This window comes from Aquila chrysaetos, chromosome 5, assembly GCF_900496995.4.
Source record: "Aquila chrysaetos chrysaetos chromosome 5, bAquChr1.4, whole genome shotgun sequence".
In the NCBI taxonomy this organism is placed as follows: Eukaryota; Metazoa; Chordata; class Aves; order Accipitriformes; family Accipitridae; genus Aquila; species Aquila chrysaetos.
In genome coordinates this window covers 71,235,462-71,258,615 of record NC_044008.1, presented here as the reverse complement: position 1 = coordinate 71,258,615, position 23,154 = coordinate 71,235,462, and the positions used below count along the sequence as shown (strand labels likewise).

Here is a 23,154-nt window from a genome sequence, read left to right as displayed (position 1 = left end):
CTTTAATTCATGCAGAGCTTGATTCTGCTCTCATTTATAAACCACAGCAAATCAGTGGTTGTAAGCAGATTCAAGGATACTCTACGAAGAATGTTCAGCTATTTACTGACATCTCTAAAACAAATGAGGAAAACAGAGGTTACAATATTAACGTATAATCAAAGAAGAGTGTGGTAAAGAGAAGTGTGGTAAAGAACGGATAAATGCCTGGACAGGTCCTCAGCTTATGTGTAACAGCAGATCCATGCTGACTTCTATCCATGTCAGTCGAATCATGCTAATTTACATTAATTAAGAATCTAGCCCAGGCCTCTGTATTATATGAAGTGAAAGACATTATTGAGGCTTTTCAGTCATATACAGTAGCTTATCTCAGATCCTTGATCAGACTCCTCAGATTTCACTCAGGTCGATAAATACCAGAATCAAATTTCAGAGTCAAAGTGATGTCATCATTCTTACTTTTTCTGCAAACTCTTTGTCTTGATTCTCTACCAAATTACTGAAATACAAGGGATTGACATCAGTCACATATTTAAGGCAAGTTCCAAAGGCTCTCCTATTATTTTACAATCTGATTTATCCAAAATATACTACTGTGTAATGCTAGCATTACAAGCAATTATGAGATTTTTATTTGGTCAGAGGCAAGGGTGTTGCTCAAGATGACCCCACAGTGTAGTACTGCTGCATGTAAGCTCCCACATCCTCTTTTAGACATGCAAGAAAATGTTCTGAGCTAAACAGATTTTCTACATTGTTGTTGTTTATTATTTAAGGAAAAGGAGTTAGGAAATCAACAACAGAGTTGTCTGTGCTTTGCTTTGAGACTGGGGTTAATTTCTGCAGCAGTGGAATTTTATAAGAACCAGGCACTGGTGTCAGATTCCCAAAAGCAGGGATTTTCTGCATGTTGTTTATAACTGCTTCTGTTTTGGGCTGGTATGTCAGTAAAACAATTTATACTAAGAATATTCTCAGCTATTCCATCACTTATTCCCTGTTGACTAGACAAGTGGCCTGAAAGACCTGAGATATGCACTAACTTCAGAAAGAAAAAACTGTACCATGGAAAAAAGACTTCTTTAATAGAATGAAAAAGCTATGTAAGAGATAGAATACATCATCTGTATTTTCAGTACCAAGACCACCTGCAAGTGCTAATGCTTGTTTGAATATTAATTAGAGAAACAACATTTTCTTGCAATATCTCATTTCCCTTTCCAAGCAACATAGCTGAATAGTTTAAGTTGCTATGGTTACAATGGGTTATGGCAGACTGTGGATCATCGTGATAGTGACATATTTGCATGTAAAGAACAAAGGCTGCATCTTTCCATTTCAGCCAGATGATTTTAGCCCTAAGTATTTCTATGATTTTAAATCAATTGATGCAGCTTGACATAACAGTCATACTAGGTGAAGAAAAATGAAAACTTCATGGTAGTTCAACTTTTCAGTTTAAAATAAGTTCCTTTGCAATGAAGCATTATTCCAGTTAGAAGTTTATTTTAAGAAAATAAATAGTACTTTTCAACAACCCATATAGAACAAGAGTTTTTATATATGCTTTAAAAAGAATGCCAAGCTGTTGCCTTGGCTCTTAAGCTATTAAAGGCGCAGTCTGTTTCTCATGAATGAAGAGCAAAGAGCTGGCTGAGATTCGAACTCTCTCCTAGTTTTGATCCATTCTATTTGAAAATGTAGCAATCTTATCTTCCCACTGCATTGTGCAAGTATTTTTCATTATAGATTGGCATCACGTCCACTAGAGTACTTAGTGTCTTCCATTTGAAGGCAGCCAAGTCCCTTCTTTTGATCCAAACCAGTTGTTAACTCTCTAAAATATTTCTTTATATGAAAAAATAAAAGAGACATCCTTGAAACATTTTAGTGGAATCCTGTGTGAAACTAATTTGTAGGAAAAAACAAATCAATAGGTGTGTAGGGTACACAGAGAGAAAGGATGTGTCTGTGCTTGTGTGCATTCTAGCTTTCAGATGTTTTCATCCAACTAATTTCAAGGGTTAAGAGCAAGATAGTGCACTAAAGTGATTCCAGATGGGCCAATATTAATATCTTTCTTTTCCTGATGAATGAGAAGGTATGACCTAGTTAGAAAACTGCTAAAATTACAGGCGCCACAGAGGCTTCAGCTGGTGCCCTACCACATAGATATTTATCCTTACCTCTGCAATTATAATGCTGATGAGCTGCTCGAACCTGCTGAAGGAGACGTTCCAGTGCTTCAGTGTGTCCCCTGTGCCGAGGTTCTCTTCCACTGCAGTCTTTCCAGTCTATTGAACAAAGGAAATAAACAGAAATGAAACACAAAGGAGCAGGAGAAGGTTTTAAAATATTTTCTTGCCTCTGATACTCTTGGCTTTAGAGGAGTTTTACATCTGGGCATGCGGGGAAAAAATGGCAGTAGTTTTTAAGTCTGCTGTTGTTACTTGTACAATAAGTTTCCTTTGCCTTATGCCAGCTAGGTAATTAATCATAATGATTATTAACAAAGAGCTCACAATCAGCTCCCAGAAGCTCCTGTAGTGACTGACTAGACAATGGCTATTTCTCTGCAGTACATAAATGGTCTCTGTTGCTGTAGTGTCAGAGCTGCTCTCAGCCTCTACCATACCGACACTCTCAACCTCACCAAGATCACACTACTGCTCCTTCTGCGTTTTGTTGAGACACCAGGAGGCTAAATAACTCTCTTACAGTTATACAGGAAACCGTTTGCAAAGCAGGGAATGAACATCTTCCTACAATCAGAGCTAGCTCTGTAGCCAGAGAAACATGCTCTGAGTAAACTCGCTTCTGAAAATCTGTTCCCAGCAGAGACCTGAACAAACGCTGGCAATCCCTGCCCTAGAGTCTACAGTCTGCTCAGCACTGCACTCGTGAGGCAAGAAGCTGCGGTTTCTGTCCCACGTACCTTCAACCTACAAAAGACTGTTTTCACACATTTGCTGCTAGCTGCAACCTCAGTCTTGATTTTAAAAAACAATCTCATCACAAATGGGAGGATGAAACTGTGTGTATCAGAGAGGAGCTTCTTAATTCCAGATTTGACTATTTTCATACTTACATTATATTGAGAAAAAAGTATTGCACCAGTTTCCTGACTCAAAGTAATGATGGGTCAAGGTATTAGGAAATCTGTCTGCAAGGGAGACATGCTTCCATCTTGGTGGCATAGAGGCCACGTACATATTCACAGCCACCAACAAACAGTTTGCTCATTCACTAAATATACAGATCTAGTTTCTAGTGCAAGTTTGGAGTCAAGCATTCCTTCCAATGGGCTCACTATGCCAGGGATATAAATATGTATTTGCAGCCATTTAGTATAGCAGCTAGAGTAAGCCTCATGAAAGGGTGGAAAGAGAAGATATTTGCTATCCTGATAGCCTGTAGGCAGTTGCAACAGCTGCAGAGTGGCTATCCTGCATGTCGTATGCTATTGCAGAGATCAAGGGCCAGCTGCATTTATAGCTCTGTGTGGGGAGGCCAGTTCTTAGATCTCCTGTGAGCAGCCGAGAGGAACCAACTGGAACTCACCAATCTCAAAGTGCTTTGGTGTCATCAAACTGGTAGAGTTTCAAACCACCTCATGATTTCTCTATCCCAGTGGTTTCCAAACTTTTTGAGCCTCCAGATTGCTGACTACCTTAAAAATGACATGCAAATCAGACCAGCTTATCTCATTGTCCATCACTCACATGCTAATGAATAAGCCTAGAAATGTTACTATCTACTTACGATTTCACAGACCAGCTGCACAACACTGGCCACCACTTTCCAGGCTGCTACTGTGTATGTGGGGGATACAGGAGGATAGTGGCAAGCATTCACTCTCATGCTACACGGATGCATCTCCAAGGATGTCACTAACCTTTGATGCTCTGGGATTGGAATGGATCAGGATTAAGCCCTGAAGCTTTCATTTCCCTTGCATATTCTTCTGGCTGCTGTTACAGACAGCTTTGTAGAGTATTAATGTATTCACATTTAATTTTTAGCTTAGGGCCATATTTTGTTATGCAACACTGGTGTAATTTCAGGTTGTTGCCTCCTTGCCAAGCACAAATCTGCTAGTTTTCAAAACCAGTGGTGAAGGCAGTCACATGGATAAAGAAGTTCTGCCCCCAGTAACTGCAGTGGTAAATAGCATCTTGTCACTCAAGCTATAATTCTGACATTAGTATTACTTAATGAAAGAATTTACGTTTAGGCTCTGATGGTGTCACTTGCTGTAAAGCTTGAGCATGTGTCACTAAGGATACTTAATGAAAATACCAGATTCTTGCCAGCTACCTATATACAGTGTGCTGATTATGCCTAATGCTTCTGTGTTCATCAACAAAGTAACATACATATATAGCCACGAAGAAACATTTCTCTTTGCCGTAAACTCACAGAAAATCCCATATATATCAAGTGATGCTCCCTCTCTCCTACAGGGAAATCCAAAAGACTCCTTTTGTTACCTTGGCTGCCTTTCAGAGACACACCAGCACAATGATTGTCCCAGGCACTTCAGTAGTACTCCCATGGATGGTACTGCTCTCCCTGGTGGAAGCAGGGACTTCACTGAGTTCTGAGCAGCTGCACATGACAACATGGCCCTAATGCCAGCAAGTCTAGGACTTTCTGCTACTCTACAGCCCCGAATCTCTGAGACACTAAACATGGGAAATGAACTTAATTCTCTGCATAGTTTTGTGTTGATCCACTGAAATCTGCAGGAAAAATTCCCTTACATCCCAAAGCTTTGGAACTGGCACATATTGCCAGATTTCAGAAGGTTAATAACAGTGGACAAGAAATAGATAAGGAAGACAATGCAATACGCTTAAAGCAAAAGTTCATATCGTACAAAGCTACGGTCTTAAATGCCACCTATCTTGCTAGGAGGAATAACTAGCAGCTACTGTAAAAGAGTCTGTTTCTCAGCTGATGTAAATTTTTGGTTTGTGGGGCCAAATCCTGTGTTGTTATACCTGGCTATATAGTAATTGCATATCACTAAGTTATTCAAAACAACTCCACAGTAGTGAGTTATCTGCATAGCCATGAGTAGAATTTTGTCCCACGACTGTAGCGCATTTTTGTTCTCAAACAGAGTATTTCTTTAGCTTAGTTCTGGTTTTATTCTGGGGTAAAAAAGAGCAAAATTGAAGCAAAATAGGACAATGGTATTGCAAGAGCCTCATTTATCCAACCCTCTCCATTATGACTACTGAGAGTAGGAACAGCTTGCTTTATTTTCTCACATTAGCATGCAAGGTTATTAAATTGTTACATTAGCCTAATAAAAACAAGTGCTAATGCAATAAAATGAAAAGTCCCACTTTACTGCATTAATCAATACAAGGAAAGCTATAATATGCTGAGCCAGTTTGGCAGTGAACACTAAGTCTGGAAAAGCAACTAACAATACAATGTGATTATAATAGATTAAAAATTACAAATGAAAAATCATAGTCCTAATGGAGTCTGAGAAAGCCTGTCATAGGTTTGAAAAGGAAGAAAGGCTTTTGGACATGTCTGGAACATTTTAGTGTTTACGGGCTAGATCCTATCAACATGCATATCCACACTAGAGTATTTTACATACAGGATAGTGTAAGAATGGTCCAGTGAATGGGTTCTATAATGCTACAAGGCAGAATACAAAATCACGTATGATACATGTAAGTGGTTTTGTTCTAGCAGTTCAGATTCAGGTTTTGATCCATTCATGTACTGACAAATGAGGTTCCATATAGCAGAACTCTATTAAGAGAAATGAAGGTCAAAATATTTCTCATTTTTCTTAAGTGTTAGTGACTAGATGACAATGTTCTGCCAAAGGACTGGAAAAGAATAAAAGATAAGACAAATAAATATACATATATGGTTATTTTGCTTATTTTTGGGGGGTGGAAGGAGTTGAGTTCTATTTATTTATTTATTTATTTCACTCCTAGATGACATGGCAATTAAATCATGAACTCCAGAATATTTGTCTTTTTCTGTTCTTTGAAGAGGGAGAAATTCTTACAAAGCAACACCACTAATCAAACTAGGAGGGTAGAGAAACTCAACCTACTTGAAGGAGAAGCATATTCAGGAGTAGATTTGCGTGGAGGTCCCCATCCTCTCATGTTGTATGCTGAAACATGGACATAATACCTCTGGCCCTGCAAATGGAAACAGCTGAAGTCAAAACTATCACTTGACTCAAAATCTTGGCTGTAATAACTGGAAAGCAGTCCCTCCCAAAGATGTTTTCTTTGAAAAACTTAAATAGCTTTCAGCGGCATTAACTGATGCACCACGACAGATTGAAACCTAGTACAAAGATCGCAGGACAGGTGATCTGCTGAGGGTTAACAGAACACACCAATTCCAACTGACAAACCACAATCTCTTCTACCAAAGCCAAGCCCTGGGAACTCTTGCAATCAGGCTTCAGGAATAGGGACTCCCCCATTTCCTGTTGTATTTAGCAGAATCTCTCTACCAGCACAGCAATGGAAGAAGCTTCATTTGGCTGCCACTGAAAGCAGTCAGACCTTTATCACTGATTTTGATGCATAAATCTAGGCCAATGGAAAGCACTTCTGAAAGCCTAACTTTTAATTTAAATGTGTTATATACTTTGGAGAGTATAGACAAACACACAGTGAGCACTGTTCTTAACATGTGTCTATGGAAATGACTGTGCAAGCTTGCTTGATTTTAACTCAAGAACAGTTACTCTGTTTTGTTGTTAGAAAATGAGAAACAGAGTAAATGCATATTGTGGCTCAGCTTCCTGAAAGACAGTGTGCTTCAAATCAAAGATTTCTTCAAATAAAAGGCTAGAAAAAGACAGTAATTTTTTCTATTTTATGTAAAGGGTTTTATATTGTGCCTGTTCATTACTCTTTAAAGTTAATTCTCTCATTTTGAGAGCCCATCTTTGGGGGCACTGTCCAAGGGTCACAGGCATACCTCCCCCTACTATAACTTTGTAGGCCTGATCCAGTGTGCAGTGAATTCAGTGGAAAGGCTCCAGCTCAGCAGATGCTGGATCGGGCCCCTCTTATGATGTTTCCAGTGGCAATAGTTGTATTTTGAGCAAGCTTTATTTTCATCAAGTATTTTGTGAATCAAAATTTGCTTGCACAAATGGTCCTTAACAGCCTTTAGGAAAAAGACTTTCAGACATATGGTCAAAATTATTTTGCTTAAGAATTCATCAGTTTTCTCCATCACTGGCCCAGTTCTTACCAGTGTAAAACATTTATACAAAAATAAATAACAAAAATTAAAATGATTGCCATTAACATGTGTGTTCCTGGAAGAAGTAGAAGAACTGTTATTTTAGCTACTGGTCATCAGAGTCAGGACTAGGTCTTTCACGAGCCTTTGATCTGCACTAAGATTACCCTGTGATTCAGAAAACAGCAGCTTTCACTCCAGTCTTTTCTGATCTCCCCCAAGCATGACAGCTTATAAAACAGTTCATGCTGTTTGTCTATTCCTTTGTGACTTTTGTCTTATGGATACCAGACATATACTTAGTGAGTGGAACTTGTTGCTAGAAGAAAGGCACTCTACATATTACCAACAGGCATGGATGCAAGTTATCAATGTTTTTGTTATCACTGGGGTGGCAGGGGGCATCAAGATCTAAATAAGTCATTTGGCACTTACCGTTCTGAGACCTGTGATGGTGCACCTCAAAGACTGAAGATTGTCCATTATTATTTCACCAACCAAAGGAGAAAAGTCTTCCGAAGAGCTCCATTCCACTAGGAAAGCAATATCAGGAGAAAATCAAATCAGATACCAGTCCAAGCAAAGAAATCAAAGTACTTGGATCACTCACAGGTTAACTTTTCTCCTAGCAGTTTCCCATTCCATGTGGGTACTAAAAGTAATGTTTAACAATAATCTTTAGCAAAAATTCACACAATAATTAAATTCTATCCCTGTGTATGAGAGAGAAAAACAAAATATTGCTCAAAAGCTTTTCAGGAAAGAATGCTTAAAAATACACTGCAATAAAAATTACATTCAGTCAACATTTGCCCTCATTTAAACAATTTCTGTTTAAAGAAAGAGAAGTAGTGGAAAAGAGTAGGTAGAGGATTTGGACCTGCTAATGCCGTTTGGCAGTTTATGCATCCAAACCAACAAAAAGTACTGTTTTGCAATTGGATCTGCATAGGCAGGCATGGGCAGAGTGCCCTTTTGGCTCCACAGGTCCACAAAACTCTCGTCACCTAGCCTTGGCTAATTTGTATAGAAATATCCTCCTTGGACTAGATCTGACACTGGAGTCTCTTCATTGGTTTCAGTGGGTTCTGGCTCTCTTGTCCAAGCCTGATGCTGCTGTGGTCACTGAAATTACAGAGCTCCACAAGGACCTGTTAAGTGGTATCCAATTTTGATGTGAATTAAGTGGTGCTGGACTGACACATGCCTCCCAACCCATCCTACAGCCTAAATTACAATGGGTACCTTCACCAAACTGCTCCCATCAACTTGTACAGACAACTCATATTCCTGCTTAAGGGGTTATGAAATTAGTAGTCCTGCTGTCAGTACTCTTCCTCAGGACTTGCAAAAATGAATGTACACGTAAAATAGTATCAATGATGATTTTAAAAAAAGAATATATGCAAGTGGGGAACTGGAGGCTGCAGGTAGGAAAACAGCCACTTTTTCTTAAATTATACTTTATTAATGACAGGTACCATGGTTAGAGTTAAGGTTAATCCCAGAGTCATACCTCTGGGATTAATTAACTTGTACCTTCAGACTCAAACTTCCAGGAAAACCATAGTGAAATTAATCTCTTAAATTATTCTACTATAGACATGGGAAAGTCCCATCAATTTACTGGATTTACACCAAAGTAGAGAATTCAACCCAAAACTTTCCCTTTCAGATTCACAAAATAGTTTATAGATACTTTATGTGCATATTTATTAGTATTGGAGTCAATAATTTAGAACAGATCAGAGGGTATAGGTATTTTAATTTTAACATGTGGAATTTTCATCTTCTGGCTGTGTCATACTAGTATTTTCACATTAAAAGAAAAAGGCTTCATAGAATTTTTTGCTCAGCATATACAACATTTAACTGCCAACACATTTTTCTAAAATAGCCAAGTATCAATAGCACAATGCATTTTTTCTTTCTCCTAAATGCTCCTTTTCTGTGATTGCAGTTTGTGAATGCACAGCATGTTCTGCAACATTTTTGTTTTTTCTGCAATGAAAAGGATATTGGTTTCGTCTATTGTCTTTGAACTTTTTCAGTGTATGTTTTTCTAGTTTTCCAGGGGTTTTAAATACCTAATTACTGCCACCTTTAGTGGAAGCTATCTCTGTACATTAGTATGAAAATGTAGAGAGTGTTATGGTACTGTATTGTAGGTTTTTGTTGACAACTTAATTACAGAAATACTTATAAGTACCATTGAACTTGATGGCCTGTCAGAGTTTCCATTGTAAACCATGATTTTCAGGGTTTATAACTCCACTGTATTAAATCATTGAGGACATTGTATACATGCTGCAAACTTGGCCATGTTGTCTGTTTTCCAGAAGGATAAATTTGAGAAACCCTGTTCGAACTGCTGAACATGTTATCAACAGGCTTGCAGTCACTTCAGATAGCATTTTTCTTTTCAAAGATTCTTGTAAAGCAAGATAGTGTCACTCAAGACAGATTCTGCCAACAAATCCTGTATTCACTGAAATCCCCAGGCATGACTGAGTGTGCTTCTCAGCATGAGGGGCAGTGGTAAGGTTGCACTTTAAGCAGCACAAAACAAAAGCCAAGGGTGAAATAAGCAGCTTTAAGCTGCTTTTGAGCTTCCCAAATTTTTAGCTGTTCTATGGACTGGAGACTGCCCGAATATAAACTGGTAGTTCAAGAGGCATATTTAATTTGGGTAGCTTACACAAATAAACACTGCAGCCCTGTTCTTGATGTGGGTCTCCTTCTCAACCCTTCCACCTGTATTCCAGCATTTATAAAAGCGCTCCTAATATTTAGAGTTCCTAACACACTGTCTGAAAAGGAATTAACTGCCTTAATGTAAACAGGATTGCAATCCTACACGTTTGCAAGCATGTGTACAGCAGGAACATCATGATACTAGTATTATGAGAAGCAACAGCATGGCAGTTCTCAGAAATAATCAAGGACCACTGAGTTAGAGAAAGAAGCTGAGTTACCAAGGGAGAAAAGGCTGACATTGCCTTTAAAGCCATCTTAGGAACAGTTGAGGAAGTGAGGTTTGAAATAATAAATCACAGCTTTGCTCCGATGTTCTAGGGCAAACAGTTGCCCCAACTCATGTTGTTAGTGAAACCCCATGTGCAAGGCCAATGCCCTCATCCACTTGCTGGGTGACACCGTGATGTCCCAGTCCCTTGAAGGACAGCTACTTGCTAGGGAGAGCGACTGAGTCTGCTAGTCCTCTCACAAGGTCCTGAGGAGGGCTGTGTACCCCTCTGATCCCCTCAACCAGCCGAGCTTTCACTGGCTGCTAGGCTGGGGCTCAGCTGTGCTTCTCATTATACAGCCAAGTACTGCCAGCATTTTGCACTTATTTTTTTAGCTTACCCTGTGATGGTTGAGCCCCATGAAATTGAAAACATAGGAATATGATATTAGTTTGTGGGTCAGGTTATGGTTATCATTATGATTGAGAACCCCCCCCTTTAAAGGATATTTGCCTAACAAGATGGTGTATACAAAGTTACTCAAATTTTCACATATATATATATATATATATATATATAAGAACCTCACATTTGGAAAAAACCCTGCCCCCCAGTTTCAATAAAAATTTCCATAACTGAAAAATAAATATTTTTTGAACAGCTGTGTTGGAATAGTGCCTTCTTTTCCCTCTTGTTTCAAAGTACTACTGAAAACATATCAACAGGATACACTGAAACATTGCTATTTCTGACAGAATGTAATTCTCTGACTCATGATATCTGTCATAAAGAAACTCATAACAAATTTTGGATATTTTTTGCTTACTTTTGATTTTAACAAACTTTTTTCCCCATGAATTTACTGATTGAAGTGAGAAGAAGATGACATGATATAGTTTTAAAGAAATGCAAATCAACTTAAGTCATTTATCAATGAAGTTTCCATCTCCTGTTATACATTGCCAGGTTTCAGCTTTTTACCATAATGGTTGTCTAAAGATAATCCATAATATTCTACTACACTCATTCATTGGATTTTAAACCTTTTAGAATTGTGTGAATACCAGTGTCGCTATTTAATAGATGGGAAAATGAAAGCAAGGAGAGGTAGAGCATCTTGTTCACTCAGCAGGCCCCAAAACAACGTGGGACAAACTCCTATGTCCTATATAACATTTATTAGGCCAGCGTTGCTCACACTTTCTGGCTATGTGGGATATATATAGCACTTTCTGGTACCAATAAAAAGCTACACGTCCATGGTCTTACCCTTGTGATTAACCTGGGTCTAAAAATTATGTAACTTTGTGCATGAGAAACTCATAATGAAGATTTTGCTAAATCTCTGTCTACTTTCTGAGAGAGAGTGCTGGGAGAGACTGCTCTGGTAGTAAACAAAAAATATCAACCATTTGTGTAACTCTAAAGTACTTGGGACTTTAAGAAAGAACAAAAGGCTAGCTAACCTCAGCACTTTAAAAGTTGCATATAAAAATGCTCAAATATAAAAACCTGAAGATGAAGAGGGTCCTTTATAAGAGCCCAGGAACAAGAGCTGGTCTTGTAGACTGTACCAACTGTGCTGTAAAGGACCTGAAAGCTGTTGGGTGAATTAAGGATGGAGCATATTCCAGTCCTGTTCTGAACACCCCAAAGGGCTGCTTTGTCGTGAACGCTGAATGTCTTTGCTGTTGCGGCTTTCCTTCTGACACTTCACGTTATGTCAGAGCAGGGGTTTTTTGTGTGTTTAATATATTGGTGACTATGTGTTTTAATGAAGGTGCCCTGTATTCCAGAACTAGCAAATGCACGATGTGTTGCTGCGGTCGCCAAGATAAGTAGTAATTTTTAAATAAACAGCAGTATAAACAGTTACATAAAACTCATGTAAATTGCTGGCACATAATTTTAGACTGGCTTAAGTTATGTAACTTACTTGTGGCCAAGTTGGTTTTTTTTTTTTTAATACTCAATTCATGCACTTTAAAATAAAGGGAGAAGTTTATTTTCACCTGTTTCTTTTCCACTCGCTATCTGTTATACTGAGCATGCCTTAAACAGCTTATCAGAGATTGACAGACAGACAAGAGACAAAGTGAAGGCACAAAACACCTCCTGACCCTATTGTAGATTCATTCAGGAAAGCACCTTTTCCTGAGTCAAGTAAATAGCCCGAGCCACACTAGAACTTGTCGCTTCTCTTGGCATTATTTTTGCTTGCACTTAAATTACTCACTGAATTGCTGAGTAGATGAATTAGAGCGAGGGACATGAGTTCTCTTGCTAAATTGATGGGGTCTACAGAATAGTGTACTGAGCTGGGATTCTGGGTTTTATTCTCGCATTTGCTACTGACTTGCTGCGTGACCTTGGGCAAAGTATTATGCCACTACAGCTTTTAACCCAGACTTAAGCAGCAAAGATTCTCTCTCCTTCCCTTCCTCCCCATGTCTAGGGCCTAGGCTGAAGGACACTGTGATCTTAGGCTTGTGTTTCCAAGGGCCTCCAAACAAATAATTGCATTGTTCAATAGCTTCCTTTGAAATGTAAAACTGAAAGAGAGCACTAACACCAGAAACCACTTCACACCATCTTTTTCTGCCTGCTGAACTTTAAAAAATAATTTTAATAATTTACCCTCATAATGTCTTAGCAGCTTGGTGCAAGGATATTGAACACTGCCATTCGTGTGAATAAAATCAGGATGAAAGTGCCAAAACAAATATTTAGATGTATAACACAAGTGAAGAGACTTGAACAATACTGAAAAGCAAGAATCAGTTTGTTGGTGTAGACGGCATCACCAGCTCAGATGGAGAACATTGTTTGCAGTATTTGGTCAGCTCCTCCTAGCTGTCTCGAACTGTTCTTTCCAGTCTGACTTAAGAAAGGAACCCAATTTTTGCAGATTTGGGTTCAGGTTCTGTTCATGCCTCTCTTTTGTTTGGAAATTCTCCAAAGAATGATAGGAGAAAGACAAGTCATACCAGCTGTAGGGAGTACTGACAGAGATCCCAGCATAGTGCTTCCATTAGGAAAAGACAAATGTTTGGCACTGCAGAGTTTGCATTTGTTCCCATGGATTTGTTTTTTTGCATGAAGGGTATAATCCATCCATAAATGCAGACTAATGTAGAACGTCTGGAATTGGTTGCATCGGCTCAGTAAGAGCGTAGACAGGGACAATACGGTACGAGCCACAGCATTTATAAAAGGGACAGGTGAACTTTTCATTTGTTTGTTTAGGGACTCTAACTGGGATTTACTACAATGCCTAAGGGACTTAGGCATATTGCTGTGCAAACACAGAAGTTAAAACAGTGTAGTCACGGCCTGGGACTAAGATTTCTGGTGAGGCCGCACCTCGAGTCCTGTGTTCAGTTTTGGGCCCCTCACTACAGGAAAGACATTGAGTTGCTGGAGCGTGTTCAGAGGAGGGCAACCAAGTTGGTGAGGGGCCTGGAGCACAAGCCTTATGAGGAGCGGCTGAGGGAACTGGGGTTGTTTGGTCTGGAGAAAAGAGGAGGCTGAGGGGAGACCTTATCACTCTCTACGACTACCTGAAAGGAGGTTGTAGTGAGGTGGGTGCTGGTCTCTTCTGTCAGGTGGCTGGAGATAGGACAAGAGGAAATGGCCTCAAGTTGAGGCAAGGGAGATTTAGGTTGGGTATTAGGAAAAATTTTTTACTGAGAGTGTTGTCAATCATTGGAATGGGCTGCCCAGGGAAGTGGTTGAGTCACCATCCCTGGAGATATTCAAAAAGCGAGTGGACAGGGTACTTCAGGACTTGGTTTAGTGGGCTTGGTTAATGGTTGGACTCGATGATCTTGAAGGTCTTTTCCAACCTAAATGATTCTATGATTCTATTCTATGATTCTATGATTTCTAGGTACTAGTGAAATGAAAACCTGAGCTCCTACGTGCTCTAAGTACTAGTGTTCAGTATTTTGGATCTTATCTATTATTTCAGTTATTTCTGTAAACTTATTCAAGGCTCTTCGTACTGAGTCAGTAGAAACATCAATAGGGCTGAAGAGGAATAAAAAAGATGCCAACAGCCAGCACTGTGTCCACCTGAAGTAAATAAAGCACTGCTGCATTTTAGTGTGAAAGATCTATGGGTGGGTTTAAGGGCCTCTCATCAGAAGAGTACCAAGAAGAGTGTTCCTAGACTATTCCTAGAGAACACATCTCCATTTGAAACTTCTGTGGCTATAAATCTTCATCATACATGTTTCAGAGATTTTTTTTAATAATCAAATACTTTACTTGCAGTAAAGCTTCTTCCCTAACAGCTGTGGGCTCCTTTACCTTTTACGCCTGCTAATAATAACCGATGATGTTAAATAACCTTTCTTGTGGCCCTGTTTCTGGATGTTCCTTTGACCCAGGCCAGAATACTCTATTTTATGTCTTGATGTTTATGGGAAGCATTATGACAGCAGGCTGCGTGCCAAAGACACATCTTTGCTTGATCATGGCTTCACTAGTTCATCTTATAGCAAGTCTACATTATATAAATGATTTATAAGATACTATTTTTATTGCATTGTAATAAAATTCTCACCAAGAGAAAATAAAAAAAATTATTGACTGTTTTTTTCTCAAGTATTTAATTAGTGTTTTCTAAGTACTAACAATTCTTTATCCATTTGTAATAAGGTCAGCTATTCTAGTACAAGAAGGAACTTTTTTCCTTTCTGTTAGTGAAAATGACATTTCTTACTAACATTTTATAAATAGCTAAGAAAATGTGCCGTGTGGGTGCATATTGCCTTCCAATGTGGGCCAGTGGTTAAAAAGCTACAATGGCTTATAATAACAGCCAAGATTTGTGTCTCAGCCCTGCAATGCAATGACAAACATATCCCGCTCTGGCCTTGGAAATAAAAGTGGGAGAACATAAGTGTTGGAACCGTGAAAAGCGATTGGAGAATAAATGGGGTTCTTATGCAAAGGCTTCACATCCTAGAAAGGTATAACAGGCTTGGCTCCGATTCTGCAAATTTCCACTCCCAGTGGGTACGTTTTACTCATCTAGTCTGCGTAACCAAAGCTGGTGGGGAAGCTTACGAACGTAAGGACTACTTATTTGTGTGAAGCATGCATGAGTTAGGCTCCGCTTCTTCCCAAAACATAATACATTAAAATCTAATTAATAATGAGCAGTTGGGAAAATGCAAACAAAAAAGTAATCTATCACAATGTATGAGACAAACCAGAACACTGCACAGCACTGTTAACAAAGAAAATAAACACACAAACACTAAGTCAAGTAATCTGTTTAATGGGATTCCACTGCTTTTCCTCTGGTTCTCCTGTAATATATTTTTAAAGAAGGACTTAGCTGCATAGATGTTAATTAATTGTATTTAAGGCTTTTATTTCTTTATAAACTAATCCCTACAGTAACTTAAATAGCTTTCACCTTTCCCTAGCACTGCAGCCAGGTGTTGCAGGCAAAACAGTCTTGATTTGGGGAATTTTTACTTAATTTAATTTACTGCCAATTAATACAAACTTCTAATCACTCATTCAGAGTGAGAAGAAAGAAAACATAAACAATTAAACAGATATTTAAGTGAACACCTTTCCACTGCCTTTCCCAGGCTCAACTTAAGCCAAACACCTATCCTCCCCCTTTCCTACGGTCAACTTCCCTTGTCTCCACCACGGGGTTACACTCAGTGATGGAGTTTTCCATTGCATTTAGAGCTAGCTGGGCCAGTTGTGACCAGCACCCAGCATCTGCTGACCTCCTCCCACACCTGTGGCCCCTGGCTACTGAAACCTGCCATATATGCCCAATACAGTACTCAGGCATGAGCTAAGTGAGCACTCATGCATGAACTCATTGGTTGCTCAGACATGAGTTAATAGGGCACTCATGTGTGAACCAGCTGGGTGTTCATTAGTAAATTAAATGGGTGCTCATGCATGAACTGATTGGGTGCTCATGCATAAATTGATTGGGTGTTCATGCGTGAACTAATTGGGCACTCATGCATGAAAACAGTAAACCCTGCAATTTATGCTCATACATGAGGTAAGAGTTCGAAGCAGATCCAAAGGCCTGATTCCAAATTTACATTCATTTATCAGTTCTGTGGGTCAGATCTAATTACTAGAACAGTATCAGGTTTTGGTGGGAGAGGCAAACTGGCTATGGTTTAGACCCTTTATGCTTGTAACTGGTCCAGAAAAGTCCATGATGGACCAGAGAAGACTTCAGACAAAGTGGTGAGCAGGAAACTTTGCCACAATCACTTTGAAGACATTCTGGTTTTGTTTAAGTCTCCAGTGAGGAACGATTCCCAAACCCATGAATCAAAAGATCTTCTAAATCAGGAACCTCCTTCAAGACAGAAGCTGAAGGTCTTGAGTTCCAGTCCTGCCACTGACTATAAGAAATTCACCTCTTCTATGCAATACCTATGAATGGGAAGCCATAACACTTAGCCACATGCAAATAATTTTTAAAAATACTTATTAATTTTGGTAAGGCAAAGCAAATGTAAAAGGTAAAGCAGTGTCTAAAATTTAGCAACATAATGATATGAGCCTTTTTCTTAGACACCAAAGGCAGACAAAACCAGAGCCTCTATGTCTGGGTTTTCTCATAGCCATTCATCCTGAGCTGCTGTTCAAAATTCCTATAAAACACAAAGCAGGAGGAAAGAATGATTGAATTGAGTAACTGGTGTCTGATCAACTATATTAGTTAACTACACCATCACTCAACATGTGACCCATGTTCAAAGGTGGTTTTAAATACATAGCAAACTTAAAAAATAGTAGTTCTTAAATTTTAAGTACAACACATACTACAGACATTGACAGGCGCTAGAAATAGAAAGGTTTGTTTTAACATTTATACATTTCTGTACTTGCTAGGCATAAAAATAGAAGGCAAATTGCACAGTCCTGTTAGCTACCAAAATGTAATGTGCAAATAAAGTGCCCAGGAGACCTAATAAAATGCCATAAATGAACTACTGTAAAAAATATCAGACCACACCTATTCAGCAGGATAAATTCAAATGTCTTACAAAGAAATGTATTCTCTTTCATTTTTATGGAGTAAGAACTGTTTTGGGGAAAGAAAGAAAGAAAGAGTTTCAAAATATACAAAGAAACTTTGAATAATAAGTGAAAAGGGTTTCAAGATCAAGTTGAATGCAGAATGCTACATAATTCCACCATAGACTGGAACAGGATCAAACAGTGACATAGCATCTACTGTAGAAAGATGCATAGGTATTAATATTAAAGCACCACATTTTCATACCTAAGATTCATTTCTAAAAGCATTCATTTCCACAAGCATTCATTTCCCTAAGCAGGGTTCTTCTAGATATCAAAGAAAGCACAGGCTTGCTGTTTTCTACTCTGACACTGCTATGTGAACAGTTAGGTGCCACCAAAGTGGGGAAGAAAGCTGGACATATCATGTATATATGTGTGTGTGCATATATATATATATGTATATATGTATGTATTTAGGTCTTTATGTAAGCTCTACCTATTAGACCAGTCAAACCTGTCTGGAGTCAAACCCACTGTATAGTACTAGAAGGATCACTGCAGGAGTCCTGCTATAGAACAAATCCAAACTTGATCAAACATGGCAAGTCAACTATTGATAGACAAATCAAATACATAATTACAAAACATAGGTATATGCTGTTTGTATGCGCTCACAGGGACAAGCAGAAGCCCATGCAAAATGATAAGATTATTTTGTTGTGAAAGGATTACCCCGAGAGTAAAACGTGCAGAATCACACAAATATTGTAGATAGTTTTTGTAAAATCTTTGAGGTTTTTCACACTGAAATTCTCAATGAAAAATTTCCATTGACACAGTGACATGTCAACTGAGAATCTCAAATACAGATTTTTTTTTTTTGAGCTACAGAACTTATATCATACAGGCCCAGCCTGGCAGGCTTCCTTATCCCATGATCTCAGGTGCTGACCCTTAATGAAAAGGTAGCTCCGTTCATTCTTTAGTTGAGACTTCCAATGATAACACCAAATTGCACCAGCCTCTCCTGGACAAGGGTACTTGCCTATAACCAACCCATTTCATGCAGCCATGCAATAGCAACATACTGTGGCTACTGCATATCTAGCTAGGACTGAACCAGTGATTTAAAGACAATTTAAATTTTTCTCATGCAAAAAATTCTGAAATGAACCACAAATTGCCTTGGAAGAAGGAAGGCAGGGAACAACATTTTGTCAAAATTTAAGCAAGACATAACTCCTCCTTTCCTGACCTAAGCTGACTTTTTTTTTTTTTTTTTTTAAGGAGCTACACTGACATAGAAAATAAAAAAATCTTCTCTCCATCCAACAGAAATCCTAGAAGGCAGCTGGGCAGTCCCGACAAACATGACATATTCTGCTAAAATAACAAACTAAACAAAAAGGTAACACGGGCTAAAGTGGCCTAGACAACTTAGCATCACTATCTGGAAAATAATTTGGCACCCAAGTCCACAGCTACATCCAAACAGAGAGAAGATCAGCTCTGTTTGCTACATCAAACACGGCTCAGATTTTTTTTTCCTCTTCCTCTCTCTTCAAACATAAATAGTTCCAGGCTCTTAAATAAATTGGCTCAACTTCGGTTATACAAGCTATTTCATTTTTTCTCCATAGATATTTGTTTAAAAATTGTAAATAAAATATAAACAGAGATTTTCCATTGCATAGTGATCCTTTCCAGTAGGTAATGATCAGAGCTATGTCCATTTTTCTTCCTTATCCTATACTTGGGGATCACAGCATTATTATGACTACTTCTGATGGGAAACAGACGAAAAAATAATTATGCAGTAAGAGAAGGTTTACTTGTACTTATTCACTGTAAAACCAAAATAATAATCAGGTTTAAAATGCACAGAAAATAAGTGCAACAAAATTACTTACCATTATTTATAATTTTGTTCTTTAAAAAACCCTGCTTTGTTTATGTGTATGTGTTGTGTGGAATATGCGAACCCTAGAAAGGCTAATTAGTGAAAGACAACAGCTCTTAAAAGCCCTACAAGCACTTACCACTTGGCTCTATTGGGAACGTTCCTAGGAATCAAGTGGTGCCTATCTGGATTATGTTGCTGCTGGGATTTTTTGCATCAAGATAGTTACAGTAGTGTAGCTCTAGGATAAAAATACATCAGTAACAATACGACAGTGTAAACAGAAGGTTCACCCTAGCTTCAGACTGTGGCAAATTATTTTGTATATTAGTGTGGAACGTTTTGATTGTGTTTTCAAAGATGTAAAACTAAAGCAGGTCTTAAGTACCTCCACAATGGAATGTAAAGTTTGGCTTTAGGGTACGATTAGCCAAGGGCAGGGGTTTTTCTTCTCAATATTACAGTGATGCTTCACATCCTTCCTAAAACTGGCTGGGGTGAGGTGTCTCTGGCTTTGAATCTTTCTCTAGTATGGAGCAGATTATTACTATTATTATTGATTTATGTTATGCCTGTCTGCTTCCAGCCTCAAAACACTTTACTAAGTTACAATATACATAGGAATCATTTCATGTCAGCCACCACCACGCTGTAGCCTTCTCTGGAGGGAAACTGAAGGGAGCCATTAGGATGGTGCCTGCAACATTAAACAACAATCCAGGAGAGGAAGTCAAGAATACTCTGGTTCCTTAAAGCAATGGCTCAACAGAATGCAGTCACTGAACTGCCATCCAGCTGGGACACCAAAGTCAATACCCATTCACCGTGTGTGGTTAAAATTAAATCTCCTAATGAAGTGAGATGGTTTTAGTGGTTAGAGAGTGAGTGCAAAGTATTATGCTCCTCTATTATTATTTGTAAGCTATACAGCTAACAAGGGAAAAGATCACACACAGGAAAATAGCAGACAGTTAGATAATGTTCCAAGCCCAGTTTCTAAATGACATTTGGGCAAATAAAGCTTTGGAAAAAATATGTCGAAAAAAGATGACACAGAAAAAAGGAATTGGCGGTTTCTCCCTGTTTTTAGGGAACTAAACTAAACTGAACAGAAGTGATGTTAGTTTTTATGCCCTATAATTCAGGTCCAGAGAAAAGAACGTTATTAGCTTCTGTTAATGAGCAGGTATTCCCTGAACACTGCTGCAAAAGCTCCTGAATTTTAATTTGCTTAGAAAAAGAAATGGTAAAGTATTGAGGGGAAAAAAAACCCTAACAGCTTATTGCTGTTCCTGAATTAGCAAAATGCTTAGATGGTTTTCTGGATAGGAGGTTTATATATCTGTCTAAAAAGATCCTCTCACAATGTTATCAAGCTCTCCTTTCAGGGTTAGTAATTGCTAGCTGGTTCTAATCATTCTTGCAAGTGATCATTTGAAAGGTTCATTTTATGACCCCTCAAACTAGCACAAAGAATCTCACTCCATAATGTAATAAACAATTCTACAACCAGTGCTTAATTAATTCCCGAAAGTCACCAAAAGGAGCTATTAATGATCTTTCTTTTTATCTAACCATAAATATGCAAGTCTCCTGGGATAAAAGATTTAAAAAGAACATTCTGGCAAAACTAACTGTCAACTTGGTAAAACATAAAATGATCACCAGTGAGGGTAATTCAAAATACAATGGCAGCGCTACCTAGTCTGATTAGAAAGTTAGGTCAGGTTAGATTAAATGTCTCTGAATGTTGTGCATACCAAAAAGAGGAAAGAATTGACATGGTGCAAAACAGACTCAACACAAATGAATACACAAGAGAAAAACACTACAACCTTTAGAAAATTATTTTTAAAAATCAATTCTATTGGGGAATTCCCTTTACTGTGAAGATACCAACAATCATTGTAAATAGAGTGTGGACAGTATTTCAAGGTTGTTTAAAATACATGTATTACAAAGAGCAGGCTGATATTTTCAAGAGAACTTAAGTGTTTTAGGAGCCCAAGTATCATTTTCACAAGTAAACCAGGCACTAGGAAGCCCTTAAATGAAATTTAGTTTCCTGGCAACCCAACCCATTGCTGAAATTAGATTTAGGCTTCTAAAGGGCTTTGATGTTTTTGAAAATCACACTTCCTGCAGCACTGCACAGCTGACTAGGTGTAATACAGTAATTTACCCTTCCACTGAAGCTATCAGGAATGGAATCACTTTGATGGCTTTAGTGATGTCTGGGAGGCTGGGGTTTTTTTCTCATACTGTAAAAAAAAATTTTACTGGGCATAGCCAGTGATGACTGGAATCTCTGACCAGAAGCAGGGGGAGGAAAGAAAGAGAGACTCTGCCTTTTTCAAAATAAACTCATGCAGTCCTTCGAGTGCTTGTGCTTGATGCCAGTGGAGCCTGTGTACCAGTACGTGCCACCTTCAGAAGAGCTCCATGAGCTGTTGAACCCTCGATGGACTGGGGCTTTCTGAATCTCTTCTGTTGATGCAATCCCTGTGACACCCACACACGGAAACATGAAATAGACTGCCCCACAAGACAGCCATTAGTGTTCTTGCAATATGTATGGAAATCCAAGGTTCAAGTACCTCTCAAATGAGTTTTTAATTATTAATACAAAGAAACAAACACAACAGGAAGCATTAAGAGAGACACAGTGGGAAATAACTAAGAGGACTTTCAGGCTCCCCACTCCTTGACTCCCCTGGGCTGAGCAAAGAAGGCCTCAGATCTTCAGAACAGTGCTTTTCAGTCTCTTGACCTGTGGAAGGACTCAGGCTCCCACTGGAAGATGGAGGCTGCGGATTGCTGCATGTAATACTGAAGAACTTACTGTTCCAAACATTTTAGAAAACCTGGAAGTTCCTTTAAACAGGAAATTTTAAAATTTCTCATTTTTGTTCTAATCTTCAATAAAACTTTTTTTTTTTAACGTTGCAATTTCCTGTGGAACAGAAATTCTGTTTTAAAACCATTTCTATTCAACAGCGCTATTCAGATGGAAGCATTTTCCTATTCATTCCTCTTTGCAACTAACTGGTGCCACCCCGAATGTATTGGTCTTCCAAGAATGATGTGGCAGCCCTGGAATAGCTAATTAGTTGGGCTGTATGATGCCTCTGCCAAAAGTTTCAGCTTCCAGAGGCATTCCTTGAAGGAATGGTGGTGTGGGTTTGGCATTTACAAGGACACATATGATTTCAGGAGCCCACAGGCACCAAAAGTTAGCTTGTGTTTTATAACTGCTCATCTCAACCCAGTCATTGAGCTGATGTCCTAACCACAGTGAGTCAAGCAAACTTCTGCAAAGCACTCATGGAGAAAGATTATGGTTAATTTAGTTTTTCTTTTTTTAATAAAAATTTTGTCTTCGGGGAATCTTTTAAGAAAATTCCACTTTTACAGCTATTAACTGGGGAAATAATTAAATTAAAACATTAGTAGCATTGTAATATAATCTCTTGTAGATAAATACCTTTGTCACTTAGACCTCAAATTTTTGTACATTGTTAAGGTAAATGAAAGATGTCTAAATCCAGTACCTTTATACTTGGTCACCACAGCTGAGTTGACACTCAGAGGTTCTTGGAAGGTGACAGTGAGTGATGTACTGCTTGTTACCATGAGACAGACATTGGTTGGCGCCTCAGGGGCTCCTGGGAGAGAAGAGAAAACATCAGCTCTTCAGCACAACAAATCCTATTCAAACAATGTTTCTGAGTCTTCAAAGAACCCACTGAAAATCACCCTGCAATTGTGAGCTTTGGGTTGTAGGTGTTTGTGTTCTCTGCCTTTTGAGCATTTTAATTAGTGCCCCTGCTAACAATATCCTGCAGACACCATTTGTTTCTATCATGGTTTTTGGCTCCTTTCGGTTAAAAATATCTTCCTGCATATATGTAACCCAATAAAACAGATTCATGCTAATTATGTCAATGAAAAGCCCCTATAAATCTCTTGGGGTGGGTAGGAGGAGAGAGAAAGGACAAAACCACAAAG

The 23,154-nt window shown here is 38.6% G+C and overlaps 1 protein-coding gene across 1 annotated transcript in view; it reads right to left on the bottom strand.

The window, feature by feature from the left end:
- Window positions 1–23,154, bottom strand: part of ANKFN1 (ankyrin repeat and fibronectin type III domain containing 1) — a 70,939-nt gene that overhangs the window by 34,208 nt on the left and 13,577 nt on the right. Inside the window, exons 4-7 of the mRNA XM_030016252.1 lie at window positions 22,698–22,811; window positions 7,690–7,787; window positions 6,098–6,188; window positions 2,190–2,297 (exon numbers count right to left, since the gene is read on the bottom strand). Coding sequence (XP_029872112.1) covers window positions 2,190–2,297; window positions 6,098–6,188; window positions 7,690–7,787; window positions 22,698–22,811 — 411 coding nt within the window. The remainder of the gene's footprint in view (window positions 1–2,189; window positions 2,298–6,097; window positions 6,189–7,689; window positions 7,788–22,697; window positions 22,812–23,154) is intronic.